The sequence below is a fragment of the Mauremys mutica genome, chromosome 2 (assembly GCF_020497125.1).
Source record: "Mauremys mutica isolate MM-2020 ecotype Southern chromosome 2, ASM2049712v1, whole genome shotgun sequence".
In the NCBI taxonomy this organism is placed as follows: Eukaryota; Metazoa; Chordata; order Testudines; family Geoemydidae; genus Mauremys; species Mauremys mutica.
The window spans coordinates 70,169,275-70,194,516 of NC_059073.1; the positions used below are offsets into that span (position 1 = coordinate 70,169,275).

Sequence of the window (25,242 nt, forward strand, 5' to 3'; positions counted from 1 at the left end):
ATGCAACAACTGCCAAAGTTAAGTGCAACCTCTGGTTTTCTGAGTATGTGACACATGTAGGTAGAATGGAGAAACATTTGTTGAATTCTTGTGGTATATGTCCAGCTGCTGTCAAAGATAGATTACTGCAGTCAAACAACAAAAAGGGGAAAACTGGAGTGCATCAAAATTTGGTTTTCTTTTGTGCATTCTCCTTCTACTTTGTCTTTGGCAGCACCATCATGAAGTCTGGAGTCTTTTGATGAGGACAGTGATATAAGTGACAATGAAAGTGAAGCTAATTTAATTTCTTCATCTTCTAATACGAATTTTGCTACCCCATCTGCTTCAGCATCAAAAACTTCTACTCCTGGAAAGTCATCCAATGTTCATCAAACTGGTATCAAGAGATTTTTGGGTAGAATACCCCATGACCAGAAAAATAAATTTCACTGTGTTTGCTAGATGTCTATATGAAATGGCATAAATATAAAAATATGCTAGAATGTTTTCATAAATTGTGTCCAATTTACAAAGTACCTATTAGGAAGCAGAGTGCAGGCAGTCTTCTGAATGTCAAAGAGAATTATGAAGAAGAGAGTTGGTTTTATCGCAAAAGCTCCTCACATGTCTCTAGTATCTGGAGCAATATTTGCAATGAGGACATCATCACCTTCATGATAACAACTCCACAACAAGTGTTTACTCATTCCAGTGAACAACTGAGAATCACCCCACGCAGCCCAATATATTGCTAACCAGTTAAAAAATATAATCAATGAATTGGATCCATGGAAGGTTATTTTGGTTGTGACCTACAACGGAGTAACATGAAAGCTGCTTGGACTTTTAGTTGATAAATGAGAATACAGACATTCTGTGTTACTGATGTGCTGCTGTGACGTTATTGATATAAATTGGGACCATATAGAACATGGGTTGCAACCAAGGTCCTGTAGTGGCACCAAATCTTAAGTAAAGGGGGTCATATAAGGTGTCTAAGACCAGGTTATGGGTTGCTGGTTATGATTATGCTGTCTGTATGTCTGTGTATCATTTTGTAGTTGAAATTATAAGTATTGGCTCTGTACTGTCTGTATTTTGTATTATGCTCTGCTTTTGGGAAATATCCCAGACAAGCTGGTGTTAGCCCTGCCTAGCTGGCTTGATGGCCCATTAAGGACCATCAGCTACACAATTGACCCATGGAGAGAAGGCAGACACGCCTTGTGACTCAGCAAAGTATGCAGAGACTTGTCCATGTGACTGCAGACTCCATTTTGCTGTAATTTTCCACAGTGAGGACAAAGAGATTCTTACACCTGGAAAAGTCTATATAAGGCTGATGCATCATCTCCATCTTGTCTTCAATCCTGCTTCTGACCTCTGGAGGAACTTTGCTACAAACAGAAGCTCTACACAAGGGACTGAATGACCCATCCCAGTGGGGAATGTATTCCAGAGACTTAATTTGAACCTGCAGTTTACTCCATCACTGCTGCAAGCCTGAACTAAGAACTTTGCCATTACTGTATGTGATTGATTCCATTTAACCAATTCTACCTCTCATCTCTACCTTTTTCCCTTTGTAAAAAAACCTTTAGATTTTAGATTCTAAAGGATTGGCAACAGCGTGATTTGTGGGTAAGATCTGATGTGTATATTGACCTGGGTCTGGGGCTTGGTCCTTTGGGATCGAGAGAACCTTTTCCTTTTATTGGGGTGTTGGTTTTCATAACCATTCATCCCCAGGACGAGTGCACTGGTGGTGATACTGGGAAACTGGAGTGTCTAAGGAAATTGCTTGTGTGACTTGTGGTTAGCCTGTGAGGTGAGACCAAAGTCCTTTTTGTCTGGCTGGTTTGGTTTGCCTTAGAGGTGGAAAAACCCCAGCCTAGGGCTGTGACTGTCCTGTTCAAGCAATTGGTCCTGATTTGGCACTCTCAGTTGGGTCCCGCCAGAATCGCTCCGTCACAGCTGCCTATACGATGTACCTTTTCATTGGTGAGGTTGAAGAGCTGACAACTTTCTTATCACATCTGTCAGAACTAAAAAGCATTGACAAGCTTTTAAAAAACAAACACGTTTTTCAGCATAATTTAGTACAGTACTCAGTCTCATCCATTCCAAGTAAGTCCTGTGGTACCCTATGGGCATCTTCTATTAAATGTCTCAAAGATTTTCAAATACACAAGAAAGCTCTTCAATCGGCGTAAGCGATGTTGTCCCCGAGTTATCTGCACTGACATTCCTGATGACAATGAATTCTGGATGTGAAATTCAAAATTAATTTTACTGCGTGAACCCTACTTCAGTCCATTCCGAATACGGAAAATAGTTCTACATCAGGGGTCCTCAGACGTTTGTACTGGTGACCCCTTTCACACAGCAAGCCTCTGAGTGCGACCCCCCCATATAATAACCTCACGACCCCCTGCGGGGTCCCGACCCCCAGTTTGAGAACCCCTGTTCTACACTGTCTGATGCCAAGAATGAGTTCCTGAAAGTTAAGAACATATTTGGGAAAACACAGTCCACTTATAAAAGCTGAAGAAAAAAATAATCACAGAAAAATCAAGTGATCATTCCCACCGATAATGCTGCCTAGCTTTTTAACCTATGCTTCTAGGGCCAAGAACTTACTGATGATTAATTTGTTTCAACCGGCGACCTCATACTGGCTATTGCAAATTTTAAAGGATAGTCAAATGAACAAACACCACTAACAAGGTAAGAAAGTATAAAGCAAAAGGTAGACCAGTCATAAAATAACATGGAGTGCAGTCTCAGCAGTAGAATGAAAACAGATTTCTCCTTCACTGTGGTGAGGGTTGTGTCCTCCTTGCACTATAGTTACAGTGGCAGATTTTCTTAACATACGTATTATTGCATGTGCAAAACAAAACTGGTCCATTTGAGGAACCATCCATTCAAAAACCAGAAACTGAAGACCTCCTCTTTCTGGGAAGCTGGTGACAACATATCATAATTTAAGACTGGAGAACAAAATGTAGATGAAAAGTTGACTCAATATGTCAGATAAAGAGGAAGGAGATACTGACGAATGCGATGATGAGGACAAAGATATAGACAAAGCCGTTGAAGCTGACAAAGAAAATGAAGATAAAAAAAGAAAGATGCTTGAAGAGTTGACCAGCTGCTTACCTAGCAGGCGTGCATTTAAAAATGACTTTTTTCTTTTATAGTTGCTATGTGTTTGTTTTATTGCTGCTTAAATTTTATTTTTCTTTGAAACTACTCAGTCTTGAATAATGTTCTCATTTGTATGCCACCTAACATGGCTAAAAAGCCACTAATAATTATTCTTTCATTTGTAAAGACATTATTTTCCTTTTGGAGATTTTTCTGCGTTAAAATAACATAGTTAAATAACTTGCTGTTTGTAATACGGCTGAGCCTACTGGAGACCAAAAAGACTTGCCCCTGGTCTACATTACAGAGTTATATCAACATAAGGCAGTTGACATTGACCTAACTCTAAGTGTATACACTAAAATGTAGATCCCACTGATATAACTTGCCCACTACACCGACTTATTAACTGAAGCATAGCGCTGAAGTCGATGTAGTTTGGTTGATGCAGTGTCAGTGCAGATACTGCTTTGCTCACATTGACAGTTGCTGCCTTTCAGAAGCCATCCCGCAATGCCCTATATAGACAGTTAAATTGGTAAGCGCTCCTAGTGAGGACATGCACGGCCAACACAAGGAGCATAGTGTGGACATGCAAAAACAATTCAATTACTGCGGTGGCTGTATGTCAATGTAACATAGGCCAACTTAATTGTGTAGACATGATCTTGTTCTTTTTGTTACCATTCTAATATGATAGCAATTTTAAACATTTTATCATTTTTGACACTCTGAAAATATTGGACCAATGTTTGGCCAGTCCCCAGACCAATTATTTCGGGGCGGGTCCAACGCCCAGCCCTGCTGTGGAGCACACAGGTATCTCCCCTGCTGACCTGACATTTCTGGTGACACCCACTAGAGAGGTGAAGCCCCGACCCTCCCCGTGCACAGGGAGGGACCCACGCCATGGAAAGAGGCAGCCCCTGCACTAGCGCCCCCAGGCCCGCCCAGGGAGCTGAGGTGCCGCCCCCGGGGGAGGGGCCCGTACTCACTCCACAAAGGCCCGGGAACAGAGGCACAGGATGCTGCCCGCTCCCTCGTCCGCCTGCAGCAGCAGCTCCGCCACCAGGCGGCTCCGCGGCTCGTACGGCATCCCGCACGCGGCCCGCGGGAAAGGCGGGGCGCAGCCGGCACGCGCCGTTGTACAAGTCTGGCGGCCGCCGTGGGTCAGCCCGAGCTTGAAGCGGGGGCGCTGCGCACGCAACGGCCCCGCGTTCCTTCCGCCGGAAGCGGCCTCAGCGGGGTCGGGGTGTCGCACCCAATGGGGTCCGGGCGGAGTTCATGGCTCAGGGCCGAAGTGGGAGCCGCCGCGGCGAGGGTGGGAGCGGGAGCCCGGGCCGCCCGGCCTGCAGCTCACCCCGCAGCGCGCCGGGGCCGCTGCCTGCGCTTGGGCTCCCTGGCTGAGCCTTTCGTCACCGGCGCTTCCCGCGTTAAGTGAAGCGCAGGGCGCCCTGCTGGCCCTGGGGCAGAGTCCGTGTCCCGGGCACTAGGGGATGAAGCCGGTGGCCGCCTTCTACTCCTCGGACATTGTCCCCACGGGCTTCACAGCGCGCGGCTTTCCTGCCAGACTCGCTCCCGCGCCCTGCAGCGCGGTAATTGCTACCAGGCTTTTTTGTTAAGAATAAATTCTTCTGTTATCTGAACATTGTTGGACGCGGCTTCTCAAGTCCCTACAATAGTGATTTCCTCTCCTGAGATAAGGTGCTGTTCTAGTACTGGAGTCCTCTTTAAGTGGGCAGAGGTGTCTTGTATACAGGACATTTCAAACATATTGTTTCTGTCCTTCTTTGTGTCTTTTAAGTACATGTTGGTCTCTCGGTGATTTCTGCATTTGTTATAGGTATTTTATCTTCTCTCTCTTTATATTTATGGTGTATTTTTTCCTTCCTTAAAGCTTTGTTAGATGGTGCACAACTCTTTAACAGGTTCACCAGACTGGAGGAGGACATGCCTCCACTACACCTGTTTCATTTCCATCCCTGGCACTGAGTGCAATGACAGTTCCAAGGGGACAGCGGTACTAGCCTCATCATATGCTACACTCTTTCAATGGATAGTCAGCAGCATATATCTGGGAGCCCCTGCCAAAGAGATGCTCCCTCATATCATCTCCTCCTAATTTAGGTGTTGTGTAATTGTCCATTTCCTAGCAGGCATGTGAAGCCTAACTCAAGGCTCAACTCTAATATGGTAGAAACCACAGGCTAAATAGATCACCAAATACATCATGTTCAACTGTCATGGGACCAGTATGGTCACTCATCAAAATGGTCAGTTTTTTCATCATTGTTCTGTCCCTGTAGAGTGTCTGCTACCTGTTTACTTCTCCCTCATTGCTCACAATTGTGCAGAAACAGACATATTTTAGATGAGGAAATGAAGCAGCCAAGGGACAGAATGTATTACTAAGCTGAGTGGGAGGAAAGGAAAATAGGGAAGCTGCCAACTCCCTTTCTCACATGGGCTAGCCCTACTCTGACATCTAAGACCTTGTCTTCACTCAGGGGAAAAAAGGCATATTCTAAACTTGAGTTAACTAACTCATGGTAAAATCCTAGGGAAGACAAGGAAGTTTTCAGTTTTCAACATGTGTTAGCAGGTCGACTTGAAGAGGTGCTATGAAGACTCACCTTTAGTGTCCTCATAGAGTAAGCAGAACACTACTTATTCTTGACCACTTGAAGGTATAGGAGAGGTTCACTACTCATGATTAACTCAAAAGTGCATGTAAGGCCTAATTCAAAAACCATTGAAATTAATGGAAAGACTTCCATTGCCCTCACTGGGCTTTGGATCTGACTTTTAGTGGAAAAATGAGTGATCATTGGGGATGACATTTGGTAAATAGCATTGTATATGATCTAGAGAAGAAATCCACATATGATAAATATAAAATCAGTTCAATGGAAGTGAATCAATTCTGGCTCCAATGGAAACTTTATTTTTAGGGCTTTATCTATTGTACATATCAAATTGATTTGAATGACTAAACAAGTACATTTAACATTGAGAGAAGAGTTATTGCATTTGATTTTGACACCAGAACACTGGTCTGTTTCTACACTTTAAAAATCAGATTTTGAAGAAGACAAAACATCTAAAGACTTCTGAGGTGCATTTGTTTTTATGCAAAATGACCACTGACTTTTCAAACTCAGTGAACACATTTTAAGTACTAAATAAAACACCTTGTACTAAAAGACAAATTATTTCTAATTTTGCTCAATAAGATTTTACTCTTACCATTTTCATCAAGTGGCTATTACATGAAGATTAAATTTCAAAGGACAACAGGATAAACATTTGTCTGCCCTTTTAGGACATAAAAATTAATAGATACTAACAATCAATGGCTGTGTAAAATAAAGGCAAAATGTATCGATATTGGAGAAGTAATGTTGACATCACAGGACACTGGAAGCTGAGCAGGGAAAGGTTTTTTAGTCAAACTGGTTAAAGCACTGGGGGAGGGTTGGGGAGCTGTTTGTTCTTTTTGCTAGCACCTATATAACAACATAATGGAAACACTCCAACAAAGGAACACCCCAAACTTTCAATGAAGAACTCACAGGACACATCCGATATCCTCTAAAAGTTCTCCAGCAAAACCAGAATCTACGTTTTATGACCTTTCTAAGCTTAAAAAAACCCCAATAGATCCAAACTCTTTTTGGTAAAATTTACTCTTCTAAAGCGTCTATACCTCAAAGAAGCAAAAAGGGACAAAAACCCAATTATTTCAAAATGCTTTGCAGGAACTGTTTGATCTGTCATATATTCAAACATTTTGAATGGTTAAGCATTTGATTCCCTGTGCACAAAAGCAGGATATAAATGATTTGCACATTTAAGTTTGATAATAGAAACTGGAAAGAAACACTGGAAATCACTTTCTTTGTTTTAAGTACGTTACAAAGGAACAGCAAGGCTTTGATCTTCCTTATTTCTCAGCCCAAACTCATTCATTCATGGGTACACAGGAATGCAAAACTGAGCCATAAGAAGACAGCCACCTCTGTGGTGGATAACATTTAAAAATTAATGTTAAAATCAAAAGTCTGGTTTTAATTATCATTTTGGCAGACCAGGGGTAGGAGCAGTTGTCGTTCCTACTTGTTTGGGTAAAATCTCCATAGAGCAATAGGATAATTGGATACTTTCTATCTAATGTATTTTCTGTCATTATATAGGTATATAGGCTTCCCTTGATTGCAAACAGACAAGTGTATATAGTTAAGATTCTTGCGATTTCTGCATAAAGAATATTGCTTTTCACTGCTTAAATTCTAACCCTTCAAGTTTAAGTCAAAGACAAATAAATTACAAACTAGAAATTCACAGCAAGGAACATTTTCTGCAACATAAATGACAACATCACAGTAAAATGCATTACAACAGTAATGGAAAAATGTGAGCAAAAGAGCACTAGTCAACCAAGTGCTGTTTCAAACATTCTTGCTAAATTTTATTCTGCTCATTATACTTATTTAGCACTTGGCACACAAATTATTCTAGAACAAAGTTACTTTTATTCTAGAATAGAGCATCTACAAGCGGAGCTAATCTAGAAAGTTTTCGTGGGTAGACAAGCCTTTAGCAAAGCGGGGAAACCAACTATAGCTGGAAGTGATCTACTTTATATGGGGAAATCAACACCAAAAAACCCTTTTTTTGGTTTGTTTTTACCCTTTTTCTGCTGGTAGGAAAGGTACTGTTTATGTCCGGAGAACATCAGGTGAGACACAGCAATAATTACTGAAGAATTAACGATAATGCTTCTTAAAAGAAATCACAAGTTACAGTAATACATGCAATTGTAAAGCTCTTTTACTAGCAAATGCGTAAATGTTTCAGTATATTTAAACACACTAGTCATCTTTCTGATGTTTATCGAATCGTTCCAATAGAGCTCTTAGTATATTTCCTGGTGTTTTTTGGTGTCTGTCTCTTAGAGATTGGATTGCAGTCTTTGCCTGTTAAACAGAAGAAACAGAGAATTTTACTTCTTTATAAGAACACTGCAGCTCATAGACTCACTATCATGCTTGCTAACGATACATATTTTTAATAATCTGTGGAAAATGCTGTTAGGAGGGGGAGAGGAGGAATCCCCCTCAATATCCTTTAAAACTCATGATGAGAAAGTATTTCATATTTAGCTATTAAAAGCCCCCAGTATATTTGACTATAACCCCAATCCTGCAATGGGGTGTGCCCTCAGGGAGCTCACTGCAGGATTTGGCTATATCCTGGTCATGCCCAATGTTAGCTAAGCATGTGAACTCTTCGTCAGACCACACAAGCAAATAACCTAGGGAGAGAATGGAGGAAGAAATTAAGTAAAGGAAGGCTGGGAAAGTCTGGAGGGGAGAAGACCATGTCTGTATTGAATTTACTGACTATCTGAAGGGAAGATACAATACTATATATTCAGATTATTTACTATTACCAATGGCTCTAACAATTTTTACTTCCAGACAACAAATATTTATACTATGGTAGTACGCAAAGACCCCAATCATTATTGAGACCTGTACAAACAGAAAAAGAGAGAGCCCTTTCCCTGACTTCTTATCTATAGAGACAACAAACACATGAAGGGTAGGGGATGGGGATATGCACAAAGCCAAATGAATAACATGAAGAATTGACTCATCTTTGCTTACAGTTACGTGCATTGTAGGGTTGTTTTTTTAAATTGGTTTTACAGGAAGGGTGTAGGAAAAGGATAGGAGAATAGTAATAATCACAGCTTGTCATCTAACTAGCTATGAGAATGAGGAGTACTGGTGGCACCTCGTTCTTTTTGCTGATACAGACTAAAACGACTACCACCCTGTAACTAGCTATGATTAGCATGCTGGCTTTTGTAAGCATTGTGGCAGTGGAGAGTTTTAAGGAGGATTTTGGAGAAGGATGAGGTAGTGGCTGATCAGATTTTATCAGGGAGTTTTTCCCCATGCAGAAGAGGCTACCTGGGAGGAAAAACTGAAATATTTAAGGGAGAAACTGAGTGGTAGATAGTAAAGACTGGGGATGCTGGAATTCAGTAGGTCCATATATTAACAACTGAAAAATGTTTTCAGAGGTGTGATTGTCTATTTTTGAAGGCAAAAAGAGACCATAGATTCTGATCCTTTACTACACATTTTGAAGGGTTCTGATATGTATTCATGAGGTTTAGAGGTCGGATTTAAATAGTAGATGTGTCAGATAGGCTGAGTTGTTACGAAACCTTTGCCTATTTCTGCCCTGTGTAGTTCCACTCCCAGACTGATGCCTCTGTCTTTTTATAAGGCTCAGGTGTTTAATAGAGCATCAGCTGGCTTCCTTGTCTCTACCCTTCAGTGTGGGAAGCTGCTAATTAATTATTGCACAGGTTGGGCTGGCCCCATCTCCCTTTAAAGAGGCCAGTTACCTGCTGACAATCAAGTTGCCTGAAACTGACTGCCTTTGCATCACGTTTTCCACTCCACTGAATAGAATAGAATAGGTTTCCCAAACCCTTTCACTCTGAGTAATGATTATGTGAATCACCTCCCTTCTCTTTTGCAACGAGGTAACATCCCTGTGACAAGCTAATTGCTTCCAGGGAAAAGAAATGGGGAAAGCTTTTAATGAAATGTTTACTTCTTTCAATATAATTTAGCAGCTGGTAACAAGTCCAACCAGCACCAGTGCTAGCTCTCCATAAATAACCGGCAAGTACTCCATGTATCATTGTTTGGAAACCTCTGGTGTAAATTATTGAGGGAGAGCAGCAGGGAGGAGGGTTTTGAGATTCAAACCAGAGCTGGTTGAAACTCACAATTTCCATTCTACAGGAAATTGTGACATTTCAAAATTGCCTTTTGTCCCAATTGGAATGAAGAAAATAGAAGTTTCAGAATTTCCTGCAAAACAAAAATGTACAGAAAACTTTTTTCAGAAATATCAGCACAACCATATGAAAATGTTTATATATATATCAAAACAATCAAGTCAAAATTAATTACTTTGATAATTGTGTCAATTTTTTTAATGAAATCGATACATTCCCGCAAAAGTTTTTTAGTTGGATCAGCATTTTCTATCACAAAACTGTTCCATCATAATTGTTTTTACCAGCTCTAATTAAAACAATGTACAAATCTATGAAAGATTATGACAATTTAAGACAATGAGGTCAGGAGCCAATGGCAGCCACCGATTACCAATTACAGTCACTAGCATCTGTTAGTGGGCAATAGTTCACTATGTGACAGATGACTATAAAACTTTTACTTTATAAAAAACTATAAGACATTTTATTTTTGCCTTATGCCCTTGAAAAGCAACAATTTAAATATAGAATACTTGAGATTTGACTATTCAGAAAATCAAATTACCTTTTCAGCTAGTTCTGCAGCAGTTACATTTGGATCATATGGTATGGGATCGCCAATATATGTGCGAAATTTGACTGGGAACCCTCCATATAGAGGAACTACTGGCAATCGAGTATATTCATAAAGCCACCTAAATGACCCTGTGAGTTTAAAAAAAATTGTAAATGGCGAGCGATAGGTTAGAAGCTAGCTGAGTTCCTTAATCCAAAGAATGCCTGGATTGCTAAGGGTACGTCCATACTGCCCGCCGTGTCGGCGGGTAGCAATCGACTTCTCGGAGTTCGATATATCATGTCTCATCTAGACGCGATATATTGAACTCCGAATGCGCTCCCGTCGACTCCGGAACTCCACCACCGCGAACAGCGGTGGCGGAGTCGACGGGGGAGCCGCGAACTTCAATCCTGCGCCGTGAGGACGGGTAAGTAGTTCGAACTAAGGTAGTTCGACTTCAGCGTAGCTGAAGTTGCGTACCTTAGTTCGAACCCCCCCCCCCCCAGTGTAGACCAGGCCTTAGTTTGCAAAGTGATGAGCATTTTACCAAAGCCATGACAAAATAAGCAAGACAGTTTGCATGGCATAGAATCTTGGGGGATGGTGGGGAAACAAACCCTCTACTTACCCTGGCTTTACCTCATACATATTTGATATGCACCCTTATTAATACAATAAAAAAAAGTTACCAGAGTTAAAACAGAAGTCTCCATAGATTTACAAGTGTATTTCTAACATATAGTATATATTGCACATATTAAAAAAATCCTAAACTTGAAGGGATACATATGGATTATATCTTACATATTTTTCCAAGTGTCCTGTATCCTTCCCGAAGATTCTGTGTGAACATAGGGATGATGGGCTAATAAACGAGAAAAAAGAAGTGGTGAGGATTTGGACAATATTTCAGTCTAATTTTTTAAAAATCCATCATCTCTGAACTAGAGAGGCATTCCATCTATCACATGATCATAGCAAATGTTATCATCTCACTAAATTGAAATGAAACTGATAAATTTTTATTAGTAAATGAAAGAAGTCATGTGTTTGTTTAGAAAAACTACAGCTAGTTATGTACCATGGGCCTGATCTAACTTAAAAGGGGAGATTCTCAATAAGAATCTTTCCATTGACTTCAAGGGGTGTTGGATAGGGTCCCAAAGTACACAAACACTAAAACAATATTGATAGTTAGCATAAAATTTAGAAGCAGAAAGAACGGATTGCATAAATGTGCAGAACCATTCCAAAAGGACTGCGTCAGAGACATAATCCCAGGGCCGGTGCTACCATTAAGGCGAACTAGGCAGTTGCCTAGGGCGCCAAGATTTGGGGGTGCCAAAAAGCGGTGCCCCCAATTTTTTTTTTACAGCAGATCCTCCCCGAGCGCACGGTCGCTGCTCCACTTCTCCTGCCTCCCAGGCTTGCAGTGCCAATCAGCTGTTTGGCGCCGCAAGCCTGGGAGGAGAATTAGAGCGGAGTAGCGTGCTCAGGGAGGACGTGGAGCAGAGGTGAATTGGGGTGGGGATGTGCTGCACGGCTCCCGGGGGGGGGGGAGCCTCAGGACAGGGGGGGAGCTGCCGTGGGGGTGGGGGCACCTCAGGGTGGAGGGGGGACAGGGAGCTATCGCAGGGCTGGGGTGTGTGTGCAAGGTGGAAGTTTCGCCTAGGGCGCGAAACTTCCTTGCACCGGCCCTGCATAATCCTGGTGGATTTTGTTTGTTTTTTGTGGTTTTGCCTAAAATAGCAAGCTCAAAAAATATCCGGATATATTATTGGCTGCAAACTCTTGCAGGTAGGCAAACCAAATGAAGCAAAAGTCCTAAAGGAAATTTGCACAGATTCTGCAATTTTAGAAGAGCCGATATAGATGGCATGAGGTGGGGAGAAAAAAATGAGCTCTCCATCACTATTCCCTATCCACTACTGTCTGCCTTATGGTTGGTTAGCCTCCCTACTGACTGCTGATAGGGATCTCTGAAGCATACAAAATAACACTCTCCTCAGTGCTGTTTCATTAGGGGCAGGTAAATTTTGCTATGCTTATTGTACAAGAAGTATTCTGGTACAGGAAATATTTTCTCCCAAAGCTGCATAGTGGTATGAGATAATACTAGATAACGACATTTTATATAGGTTCTCATAAATATATAACATACATATATAACAAATGAGACTATTGCTTTACAGATAATATATTACTTGGTTGGAGATGATCAATTGAAACACTGAAATGCTCTATTCAAATTGCTCTTGTGTTCACAACAGTAGTATCAGAGCTTGACAAGACTGCTGTTGTACTTGCCACAGAGTTGTGGTTGTGTATTTTTCAAGATATGTTGCTATCTCTGTTCAGGTTTAATATTATGCAAATAAAAATGTTAACTAAGTTTGAATTTATTTGTCACTGACATTACCCAGGGTGTAATCTGGACCATGAACAGCTGTGTCCCCTCAGTTCTCTACCCTTAGGTGCCTTTTACACTGCTTTACTGTGCAAGTTACCACTTCCGGTCTGCTCATACACAGCCTCCAGCATGTAAATTACTCCCAGTTATAGTGTATGAGTGCTCTAGCCAGCCGCTCATGCATTACACTGCAGAGAAACACCAGCAAGTTCCCAGTCCCAGACTTTCCCAGAAATGTATGTCTTGTACTGCCCACCTCTTTCATTGACAATACAAGCTCCTATAAAGTATGTCATTTTATTAATAGAAAATGACATGCACAAATCCTGTTATCCCAAATACACTGGTTTAGATAAAACAATAAAACAAATTTACTAACTACAACAAGATAGATTTTAAGAGACTACAAATAATGAGGCATAAAACTCAGAATTGGTTACAGGAAAATAAAAGTATAATTCATCCAATGCCTAACTTAACAAGCTACGTGAATTCAAAGCCAAGGTCTCTCTCCCCACGTTTCAGCAGTTTTACTGGCTGAATTTCTTTCAGTCAGGATCCCTCTCCCAGTCCAAAGCTATTTCCTTTTTTCTTCAGGTGTTGTGGATTGTTAGAGAGAAAGGGAGAGATAATTTGGCGCAGCTGCTCTCCCTTCTTATAGTTCTTTCTCCTCTTTGAGGATCATCTCCAGCTGAGGTTCAGGAGACAAAGTCTGGGTGGATGGGAACCCCCAGCTGTTTTTTTGTCAAGATGTAAATTTTCACGCACATCCTCTTTCCTGCCAAAGAATGGCCACTTAACCAGGTGATGGTCCATTTGATTTTGTTGACACCCAACTGAGGCATTGGCTAGCCTTTTGTCTCTGAGGAACTGGTTTGTGGCTGCTCCCCAGACGTGGAATGTCAGTGATACCATACAGAGGAATCTTATAACTTGACATGCAACGTTGCCACACATATTTTACCAGGACAATAATGATCAGCAAATTATGAGTTTTCAAATTATGCCTCACAGGGCATACTTTGTACAAAATTTATCATATTCTTGTAAAAGGGGTGAACATAGAGGTACAGATTGTGTGACTGATCATGACTGAGTGCTGGGTATAGTCCCCTGTTCACTGAAGGTGCTGCAGCACAGAGAAGGCTGCAGGTTTGACTGGGTCAATCAACACGTTCCTAGTGGGAATTACTGACCCTGGGTGATAACTGCTGGGCTAATGAGACAACTGGCTCAGTAACTGGGTGGATATATATTTGGAAGGAACAGGTAGTCTTGAAAATCTCAGAGAGTGACGAAAGCTTTGTGACAGGCTCCTCCTGTTCAATACCTGTGTCCAATACTGTTTAGAAAGCAAGGATTAAAGGTTCATGTGGTGGAAGAGAAATGGATTGTGTGTGTGGTTTTGAGTGAGAGGCCACGAAAACAAGCTAGTCAGCACTGCTCACGGGGTAACTGAAGAAGCACCCTCTGACACTGAGGGCAAGATAAATCCATTATCTTATAAAACATACTTGAACTATTTTGTTAGTCTTTGGATCCCATGTTCAAGATAGAAAATACATCTGTATATACATGCAGGAGGTGGTACTTACCACTTTTGCATCTATAGCCACCTGAGCAAAGCCTTTGCGATTACCCCACAAGAGGTTGTAGTTTTCATCACTAAAGAATGCTTCTCGAACTCCGCCTGGCGAGACACCCAATAAGTGGCCATTCTTCAGAATTTGAACACATTCTTCTCTTCCACCATGCATCACACCAAAAATATCTAAAAGCAGTTTAATACCTGTAAGAAATATGTCCAGTTTACATTATAATGGAACTCTAAATCACCTTATATTAAGAACCTAAAAAAAAAAAGTGGCTAAACATCATGTGAAGCAGATAGGCCTGCATGTGAAAACTGAACCCCAAGCCATGATTTGTAAGAGTGACAGACCTTTTTTCTAATAGCATTAGTCTAACCTTTCACCCAGATTTGTGTGTTAGGGAATTTTGTTAAAGTTGAATTGCTGATAGTCAATGAGAACCAAAATATAAAGAAAGAAGTTAAATACCTGTCTTTGGAAAAGAACTATTGTTTAGTCATAATAACAAGGGATTTTCCTTTGTGTGCATGACTGACTGACAAAGTAAGTGAGGATGCCATGTGTTGACTAGATTGCACATGCACCATCCCCGCAGAGCTATTTAGCATTCTCCATCCTGGAGCTGAGCAGAACGCTTCCTGTAGCTGTTCACCCCAGCTACTGACAATTGTTGTGTTGCTAGGGATTGAAACTGAAGGCAAGGATATTGTCTTGCCTGTACTTTCAATCTCCACACTGCAGGTGCTCAGGCAGCATGGAGGATAAGGAAGTTGCGGGACTAGATGCAGAGTGGTGAGGAATTTGGGTAGGAGACAGACAGGAACTAGGAAGGAAAGGGAGCCAAGAGGGAGGACTGAAACAGGCTGGAAGGTGGAAGAGAAGGCTGGGGAAAGGGCAGGCTGGAGGGGACAGAAGTAGAAAGTTTCAGGCTAGGCGTAGAAGGATCTCTTACTATTATAACACACTCCTCACCAAAGCCTGGACTGAAATGTCAAATTCCTGAGTCTCAATATGTCTCTGCTGTCAGTAAATATCTCTAAAAACCCCTGGCTAAATGTATGTCTCATTCCCCTCTAGTGGCTTGTCCACTTAAAGGATGACAACCTACTACAGTTATCAGTTACTCTGTTAGCTCAAGTGGCAGAAGTCTATGCTGTAGATCTGAAGGATCCAACCATGCTGATGACCTTTGTGCAGAATTTGATGACTCATGATGAGATTTCTATTTATTTTGAATTGTGCAGTTTTAAAACCTCAGGGAGTTACATGCAAAAAATGCTAAGTTTGCAAAATCAAGCACTAATAAAGAAATGCCACACTTAAGGATGCCTATGAAACCTAATTTGCCCCCCACCATGAGTATACTTATGATACAGTCTCTAATTACGTTACCACAAACTATTTTCTTTCCATAGGACTCCTGCCTCAGCATGTATAGGATAGACCATACTCATTGGATAGGTAATTATTCAGTATTTTGTTTTAGCTGTGTCATCATTCAATTAATGGCCACATGACTTACTCATCATGCATTCTTCAGACTCTGCTCTGAATACAACATTATAAAAAAAGCCCTTGGAAAATTCATGGCATTGCCATTGGGCTTGGTCTCCCATAGCGCCCCCTTGGGGTATGACAGTGTGTTGAATACACCCAGCCTCTGGTCAGCAATGCCTGGGTGGTCAACAGCATGGGCCCAGGTGTGGGAGACTCAGCCCTCTGACTGAGTCCCGCAGAAGTCTGTTCTTTCCTGGGCTATCAAAGATCCAAAGGAAAACAACCGAACACACAACAAGATTCTCTTCCTTCAGGAAGCCCCTGGCAGGTCATAGGCCTGTACAGCCTCCACAGGTGAGTTATTGGTAATAGTGCCAAAGTAATCATTCTGCATCAGGCCCACCTTCTCCTCAGAGGGCTCCAGCAGGAAGTAATTGTTTGAGCAATCCCTGCTCTTAACCAAACTCTTCTCTGGGAGATGCTCTTCTCCCACATATGCCACTACCTGAGCTATGGTTCTCCCTTTTAGGCCATCCCACTCATTGAAGATTGAGGTGGGGTTAAACAGTCTGGCCCAGAGCTTTTCATTAACCCTCACTTGGCCAGTCCCAGGTTTGTATGCCCATCACAGGCATTCATCACTTCAGTATCTGAGTGCTACACAGAATTTGAAGAATATATCTACATAATAATCCTGTGAGATGAGGCACTATTATTATCCTCATTTTACAGATGAGGAACCGAGTTACAGAGAAATTAAGCTCCGAAGTGTCCATTAATTTGAAGTGCCCACTTTGGAAATATATGGCCTGATTTTCAGAGTATTTAGCATTCTATATCACTTTATATGTTCAGTGCACAGATCCCATTGACTTCAGTTGCAGCTGTGAATGCTCAGCACTTTTACAAATCAGCCCTAGGGCTCCCAGAAAATGCAAAACACTGGGCTCCCAGAAAATGCAAAATGCACAATTAGTGACTCCCTGTGAAAAGTTTGGTTTAAATGACTTGCCTAGAATCACATAGGAACTCTGTGGCAGAGGCAGGGATAGAATCTAATTCTCCAGAGTGGTATTCAGCTGCCTTAACCATGAGACAATCCCTTCTCATTCTGCAATGCCCTACCTCTTTCACAACACACCTTCCAACATTTGCAACAAATAGGGCCAGGGTCTTACAACCAACAGCCTACACAACTCTAATGCATTTTCAGAGCATAGTCTATCTTGTGTACTGAATAAGGCAGAGGTCTTGTGGAAAAATAGTATATGATCATGTAATTAGAGACTGTATCATAATGCGTACGCACAAAGGGGACAAAGTAACGTTGCATGAGCAACCTTAATTCTAACATTTCCTAACTTTTGACTGCTTGATTTTTCAACCTTTATGTTCTTTTAACATAGCTTTTTTATTGTAATATCAATAGACCTTGAGATTGACAGTACCCTGTTATTTTGGGGCTGATAGCTAAAAAAGGTCTGCCACCTTCCCAAATTATTAGATAAAGCGGAGAAGGAATTATTGTATTTGGCAGTAATTAACCTGATAATTAGATTAATCAGGTTAGTATCAATGGACCAATCTTAATTTGATTTGTTTATTTTATGTTATTGTTTGATTTTTGTTTATATAAAATTGGAAAGTTCTGTGAACTGGATGTTTCTTATCCAGACATCAGTACCTGGGATGGCCAGAAACCCAGGGTAGTAATGAGCACAAATCAAATAAGGTACCTATTGGTAATCCACACAATCTCTCTTTAGTCCTCACATTCAACCAAAGTTAGCTACACTTTAAATATCGATCAGACAAGACATTTTGTTATAGTCAATAGCAACAAGTCTAGCATAACAAAATCCTCCGATATTATTGGCACTGAGACTCTGACATGTTCAGCCACCATTGTATGGAAAGGCATTTGCACTTTCAAACTATAGCAAAAATTCTGGCTACAACCTGGGCATGAAGCCATCAGTCCTTAGGGAAATTCAACTAGTACGGAATGCTCCAGCACATCTCCTCAGCAACATGGACTACAGTGATCACGTCAAACCTGTCCTCCACTACCTACACTGGCTTCCCATAGAATATCAAGTCATATTCAAGATCTCAGTTCTTATCTTCAAGGTGCTCAATGGCTTGGCTGAAGACTATGGTCAGCAATGTCACTCCTCAGCACAATGAAACGTTCCACCTTAAAGGTAAAGTTCATCTGTGCAGACCAGGCTTTCTCTGTAGAAGGGACTCTCATGGGAACTAAGGACCATCACAGACCTCCCCATCTTCAGTACCAAGTGTAAGGTGCATTTCTTTCACCTTGCTTTCTCTAGCATAAACAACATAGCACTGTGTAGATTAAAAAAAAAAGAAAGAAACAACAAAACCCCCTACTGCAACAGAACGCCACACTGTACACAAAATTCTCCCCCTGAGAAGAGTGTGAGAGAATAAACTCTGTGACAAACTACAAGTGATGTTAGTCTTACCACTTAATGCACTACTGGAAGGCGCTTAGATACTATGGTGGTGAGGTCAATATAAGAACCTATATGGTATAAAACAGCAGAGACGGTCTGTGCCTGCTGATGGGGGTGGGGGGGCACAACTGTAGAACAGCTGGAGTCACGCTCCCTGAGGCTGCACCCCCACCCAGAAAGCAGTGCCCCCCCCTCCTCCTGGAAAGCAGCAGCCCCTCCCTGCAGCTCCCAGGCTGTTCCTCCACCTCTGCTTCTCCCTGCCTGGCACAGCTCTCAACTCACCGGTTCAGCTGCCTCGCAGGGAGGGGGCCTGGCTGCACCATGTGACCGAGCAATCTGTGGGGGCATTTGACCCCCACATGCCCCCTCACATGTTGCTTCAGTTGTACAGTATACTATAGTATGATGGACAAAGTTACTGTCAAGAGAGGCCTTTGTCCTACAATGAATAAAACAGCTAAGATGGATGGAATACTACCAGAGGAATTTGGTAGTGAGCAGCCCTGATCAGTGCAAGCTGATGTCTTTTAGAACATCAGTTGAAAGATACAATACAAGAAATCTTGAAATATACCTGTTCCAGAAAAAGTGCTGACATACATAAATATTGCCAGGTAAATTCATCCCTACTGTATTACTGGTGGTTTCGAAAGACTGCTGAAAAGGATCTAGGGCTTATACTGCATCACAAATTGACTATGAATGAACAATGTCACGCAGTTGTGAAAAAGGCTAATATCATTCTGGGGTGTATTAACAGGAGTTTCATATGTAAGAAATGGGAGGTAACTGGCCCACACTACTTGGCATTGATGAGGCCTCAGCTGGATAATTGTGTCCAGTTCTGGATGCCACACTTTAGGAAAGATATGGATAAATTAGAATGAGTCCGGAGGAGAGCAACAAAAATGATAAAAGGCTTAGAAAACCTGACCTACGAGGAAGGTTAAAAAGACTGGGCATGTTTAGACTTAAGAAAAGAAGACTGAGGAGGAGACCTGGCAATAGTCTTCAGATATGTTAAGGACTGTTGCAAATAGGACAGTGATCAACTGTTCTACATGTCCACTCAAGGTAAGACAAGATGTAATGAATTATCTGCAGCAAAGGAGATTTAAGTTAGATATTAGGAAAAAAATTCTAACAATAGGGGTCATTAAGTTTTGGAATAGGCTTCCAAGGGAGATTGTGGAATCCCCATTACTGGAGGTTTTTAAGAACAGTTTAGACAAACACCTGTCCGAGATGGTCACTCTAGGCTAACTTGGTCCTGCCTTAGCACAGGGTGCTAGACTTGATGATCTCTCAAGGTCCCTTCCAGCCCTACAGTTCTATGATTCTATGAAGACTCAGGCATGAAACCTTCAGCATTTAGCAAACTACAGCTAGTACAGAATGCCACAGTGCATCTCTTCAGCAACACAGGCTACCGGGAAGATATCAGATCTGTCTTCCACTCTCTATACTGACTTCCAATAGGATATTGAATCAGTCCTGATCTTCAAAGAACTCCATGACCTGGGCCCAGGATATGTGAAAAACCATCTAAAGTTCTGGAATGAAGACCATGGCTGATGACTGCACTCCTCTGGCACAATGGAACTCTCAACAATAAGAGTAAAACTTGTCTATGCAGGAGAAAAAACTTTCTCTGGGGGGAGTCTGAGAATTTGGAATGAACTCCCCCAGGAACTAAGGACCATCATAAACATCATCAATTCAGGTGCAAGGTGTATTTCTTTGACTTTGCCTTCTAAAAAGTCACACCCTACCAAAACAAGATACTCCACTGCACACATTTCTCCCTCTGGGGAGATGATGAGAGAATAAACAACATGTGACAGATATGTAGTCACGTGGCTTAATGCACTACTGGAAAGCACTCAGATACTAAGGTGATGAGTGCAGCATAAAAACCTCTGTTGAATAGAATAGAAACAGAACAGTTAATATGTACACTTGGAGGACAGATGTCTTGAGGGGAGGAATGTTGATACATATGACACATTCCTACATAAGTAAAATATAACATTTTATCATGCCGATACAGAAAGTTTCTTTATTAGAATAGTTTATATATAGGGCCCTACCAAATTTACGATCCACTTTGGTCAATTTCGTGGTCATAAGACTTTAAAAATAATAAATTTCATGATTTCCAATATTTAAATTTGAAATTTCAGGGTGTTATAACTGTAGGGGTCCTGACACAAAAGGGGGCTGTGGGGGGGTCACAAGTCTATTGTAGGGGGATTGGCTATTGCTACCCTTACTTCTGTGCTGCTGCTGGCGGTAGTGCTGCCTTCAGAGATGAGTGGCTGGAGAGTGGCAGCTGCTGGCTGGGAGCACAGCTCTGAAGGCAGCGCTGCCACCAGCAGCTGTATAAACATAAGGATGGCACAGCATGGTATTGCCACCCGTACTTCTGCACTGCTGCCTGCAGAGCTGGGTTCTCAGCCAGCAGCTTCCACTCTCTGGCCGCCCATCTCTGAAGGCATCACAGAAGTAAGGGTGGCAATACCATACCATGCCACCCTTATTTCTGCGCTGCTGCCTTCATAGCTGGGCAGCCCCATCTACATTAACCTTATGATGCCCCCTCTGACCCACTTTTGGGTTGGGACCCCCAGTTTGAGAAATGCTGTCTCCTCTTTGAAATCTATATAGTATAGGGTAAAAGTACACAAAAGACCAGATTTCATGGGCCGTGACGTGTTTTTCATAGCCATGAATTAGTAGGGCCCTATTTATATATTAGTTACAACTTTGAAAGTCAATAATAAAACTAGTTTAATAGTGCATTCTTTTCACTCACAACAGCCTTAATTATACCAAAAATATTAAGTGGGATACTTAACAAAAGAAAGAACACTGCCCCTTCTTTATCTTAATGCCACATGCAAAGTTTTTGGAAATCTGTGAACCAATAGCTATTATGAACTTCAGAAGACCTCAGATTTCCTCAAACATTTGAAATTACACTATTTTTTGTAGTACACACTGGAAAGCAATCTGAAAGTGCCTGTATTAATGTATGTATCTCTAGTATTAATGTATGAATTTCACCAAGTATCTTTGAATTTAAAATATTTCTAACTGTCCTCCCATCCCTTCACCTGCCCAGTACAATGAAAGTGCTTTACCTGGTATTTTAAAGGTGAAGTGATCAGCTACTGAGTGGCAGAGTCTGCCCTTCTGGTTACATAATTTAGCCAGAAAGTACAAATAGTCTATAGGTGTGGCACCATGGTAATAAACAATCAGCCCTGGTCCTTCTGGGATGTTTTCCACACCATGAAGCTCATAACCTGTGAAGTACACAAAGTCATTCTACCAGTCATGCTGTGATTTAACGTAAGTTCCTTACTAGATACCAGCAGGAAGTTATAAAGGAAATTGCACCAAAGATTAACTTCTCATTTGCCATGTCACTGATATCAAGGTAAAATTGATTATAAGGTGATGTTGTTACTGAAGGAACTGTGTAAGAGGGAAATAAACCTCTACAGCAAACTGTCTTTGCTTCACAATAGCTATTATAAAGGCATCTGCTCAATGGGCTGTAGCCTTTATGATTCAGTGAAGTGGGGAAGAATAGGAAACATGAATATGACCTTATGACCAGAACAGATCCTGCCTGAGAGACCTGGGGTTCTGGGAATCATGAACAAGATCGGGGGCTGGGGGGAAGGTTAGCCATTCATTGGGGGGCAGGGGCAAAGAGATCTAGGTGGATATTGCCTTGCTTTTTACAGAAACTGGGAGTTTGGTGTGGTGAATCAGGTCCAAGAGCACCTTTCTTTGGGGTCCAAAGTGTACCTCCCATTACATACCTCCCAACTTGGATGGCTGGTGTTCTACTCCCCATAAGCCATCTCACCGAGATGTCCATACCTGCACCTGGAAGGCATACAGCTGCAAAGCTAGATACCACCAGATCACCCAAGAATCGGTGTCCTTTGAAATATTAAGCTAATGCAATAGGGAACAATCTGTAAAAGACAGTACTGGAGGGATAACATATTAGCCCTAGGACTGTTAAATACTCCTTCTCAATTCTGTAATATTTAGTTTCTTATGGAAAGTGATTTCAGTTCAAATATAGCAGGAAGTGTTCATAATATTGAAAGGCTTAAGCATCAGTTTGGAACACAAATGTCTGAGTGAATGACAGGGCATTGACACAGGATTTTTTTTTTATCATAAAAAAGACCTTGTCACACTGAACCAGCCAGCAAACTTGCTCTGGAATAGTTAAAGGAGCAGCCAGCATGGGGAAGGAAGTAACCAGCTAGTATTTGTTTGGAGACCAGGGTTTTCTTTAGTGCTGTCACTTTATATAAGAGGGCTTGGATTCATGTTTAAAGAAAAAAAATCTTGCTTACCATGCCATAACTTTCCATACAAGTCCCAAAGACATATCACCATTTGCCTGCCATTGTCCCATAACTTACTGGAATAATCCCCCTTTAGGTGATTCTTTCTCTTGTAAACATGAAGGAGAAGACTGGAAAGGTAGAGAACACCAAACAGAACGATATGAAATGCAAGCAGCATTATAAATGGAATTAACAGCAACAAGAAGTAGAACACCTAATCCAGATAGTCTTAAGGTGCTCCAGACCAGTCAATTCTTCCAATATGTAAGTCAGATAGGTCATATAGTTTACAAGTTTCTGCTCTGAAATACTGGATTTACTTCTGCTTAGCATCTCCTGTTAAAAAGAGAATGAAACAAACTAAGTCCAAAACTCTTCATAGTCAAGGCAGTTTTCTTAGCTTTTCCACTAGGAAAAGATGACATTATCCTTTATTCTTCCTACTAGCAGAGAAGTTCCACACATTTTAATTTAATTTAAATGGTGTTCTTAACATTAACTGACTGTCCTATGTAAACTAGGACTTTGATATATGGGTAATACTATGGTTACATATAAATATGTGTTATTTTTTATTTATATTAGATAGTGTCCCATTGTACTGGGCACTGTAATTAAGCACATATTACGATACTGTCTCTGCTCCAAGCAGCTTCCAGTCCAAAGCTCTGATCCCACAAATGTATGCTTGACTTCAATAAAAATACTCATATGCTTAAAGTTAAGCATGTTCATAAGCATTGTCAGGATCAGAGCCTAAGACTACAAGTGGGTGGGAGGTGTCAGGGCAGTGGGGTGTCAGGACAGATGGGTGGGAGGTTTTGGGGCAGTTGGTTGGGGGGTGTCGGGACAGTGGGGTGTTGAGGCAGTTGGGTTTTGGATGTCGGGGTGGTTGGGTGCCGGGGCGGTTGGATGGGGGGTGTCGGGGCAGTTGGGTGCCGGGGTGGGTGGGTGTGGGGGCAGTCGGCTGGGGATGTCGGGGCAGTTGTGTGTCAGAACAGGTAGGTGGGGGGTCTCAGGACAGTTGTGGGTGTCGTGGCGGTTGGGGGGTGTAAGGACAGTTGGGGTTGTTGGGGCGGTTGGGGGTGTCAGAGCAGTTGGGGGGTGTCGGGGCGGTTGAGGAATGTCAGAGAGGTTGGGGTGGTGTCGGGACATTTGAGGAATGTCAGAGTGGTTGGGGAGGTGGGGGCAGTCGGGGGGTGCCTGTGTGGTTGGGGGTGTCAGGGCAGTTGGGGGTTGTCAGGACAGTTGAGGGGTGTCAGCGGTTTGGGGGTGTCAGGGCAGTTGAGGGGTGTCAGCGGTTGGGGGGTGTCAGGGCAGTTGAGGGGTGTCAGTGGTTGGGCGGTGTCAGTGGTTGGGGGGTGTCAGGGCAGTTGAGGAATGTCAGAGCGGTTGGGGGTGTCAGGGCGGTTGAGGGGTGTCAGTGATTGGGGGGTGTCAGGGCAGTCGGGGGGTGTCAGCGGTTGGGGGTGTCAGGGTGGTTGAGGGGTGTCAGTGGTTGGGGGGTGTCAGGGCGGTTGAGGAATGTCAGAGCAGTTGGGGGTGTCAGGGCAGTCGGGGGATGTCAGTGGTTGGGGCTTTCAGGGCGGTTGGGGGTGTCAGGACAGTTGAGGGTGTCAGCGGTTGGGGGGTGTCAGGGCAGTTGAGGGGTGTCAGTGGTTGAGGGGTGTCAGTGGTTGGGGGTTGTCAGGGCAGTTGAGGGGTGTCAGCGGTTGGGGGGTGTCAGGGCAGTTGAGGGGTGTCAGTGGTTGGGCGGTGTCAGTGGTTGGGGGTGTCAGGGCGGTTGAGGAATGTCAGAGCAGTTGGGGGTGTCGGGGCAGTCGGGGGGTGTCAGTGGTTGGGGGTTTCAGGGCGGTTGAGGGGTATCGGGGCAGTTGGGGGGTGTCAGGACAGTTGGGTGGGGGGCGCGAGGCATCAGGCTGGGAGTCAGGAGCTCGCGATCCCTGCGCTCTCCTCACAGTTGCCGGCCATGGGTGTGCAGACGCCCCTCCCCAGTGGCTGCCTGGCTGGCTGCAATCCAGCAGAGAACCCGGCATCAGCATGAGAGGAAACAAAGGGGGCACCTGGCTACCTGTAGCTGTGCACTGCCACAGCATCCCCTGGTGTGGGGGATGACGTACTACAGAGGAAATCCCATAGGACTGCAAGGCGAGTGTGACATCCCAGCTGGAATGCAGGAAGGTGTGACAAAGCTGCTGAATGTATGAATGTCATGTGAAATTCATGAGACTTGGAAGTCCTGCTCATCAGCCCTCCTTGAATTCCTAAAGCAAGCCCTGTGCACAGTGGTATGGTCAGAATGGACAGGTGTTGGTTATATTGGGTGGGCAGGGCTCAAATTTGCATATTTTTGAAAACAGGTTTATCTTTAAAATTTACTTTCCTAGC

The 25,242-nt window shown here is 42.7% G+C and overlaps 1 protein-coding gene and 1 pseudogene across 1 annotated transcript in view; both read right to left on the bottom strand.

Annotated features, from left to right (window-relative positions):
• Positions 1-4,346, bottom strand: part of TGS1 (trimethylguanosine synthase 1) — a 47,510-nt gene extending 43,164 nt beyond the window's left edge. Inside the window, exon 1 of the mRNA XM_045006352.1 lies at positions 4,128-4,346. Coding sequence (XP_044862287.1) covers positions 4,128-4,228 — 101 coding nt within the window. The 5' untranslated portion in view covers positions 4,229-4,346. The remainder of the gene's footprint in view (positions 1-4,127) is intronic.
• Positions 4,347-6,061: 1,715 nt separating this feature from the next.
• Positions 6,062-24,889, bottom strand: LOC123364323 (annotated as a pseudogene).
• Between the last annotated feature and the right edge of the window lie 353 nt (positions 24,890-25,242).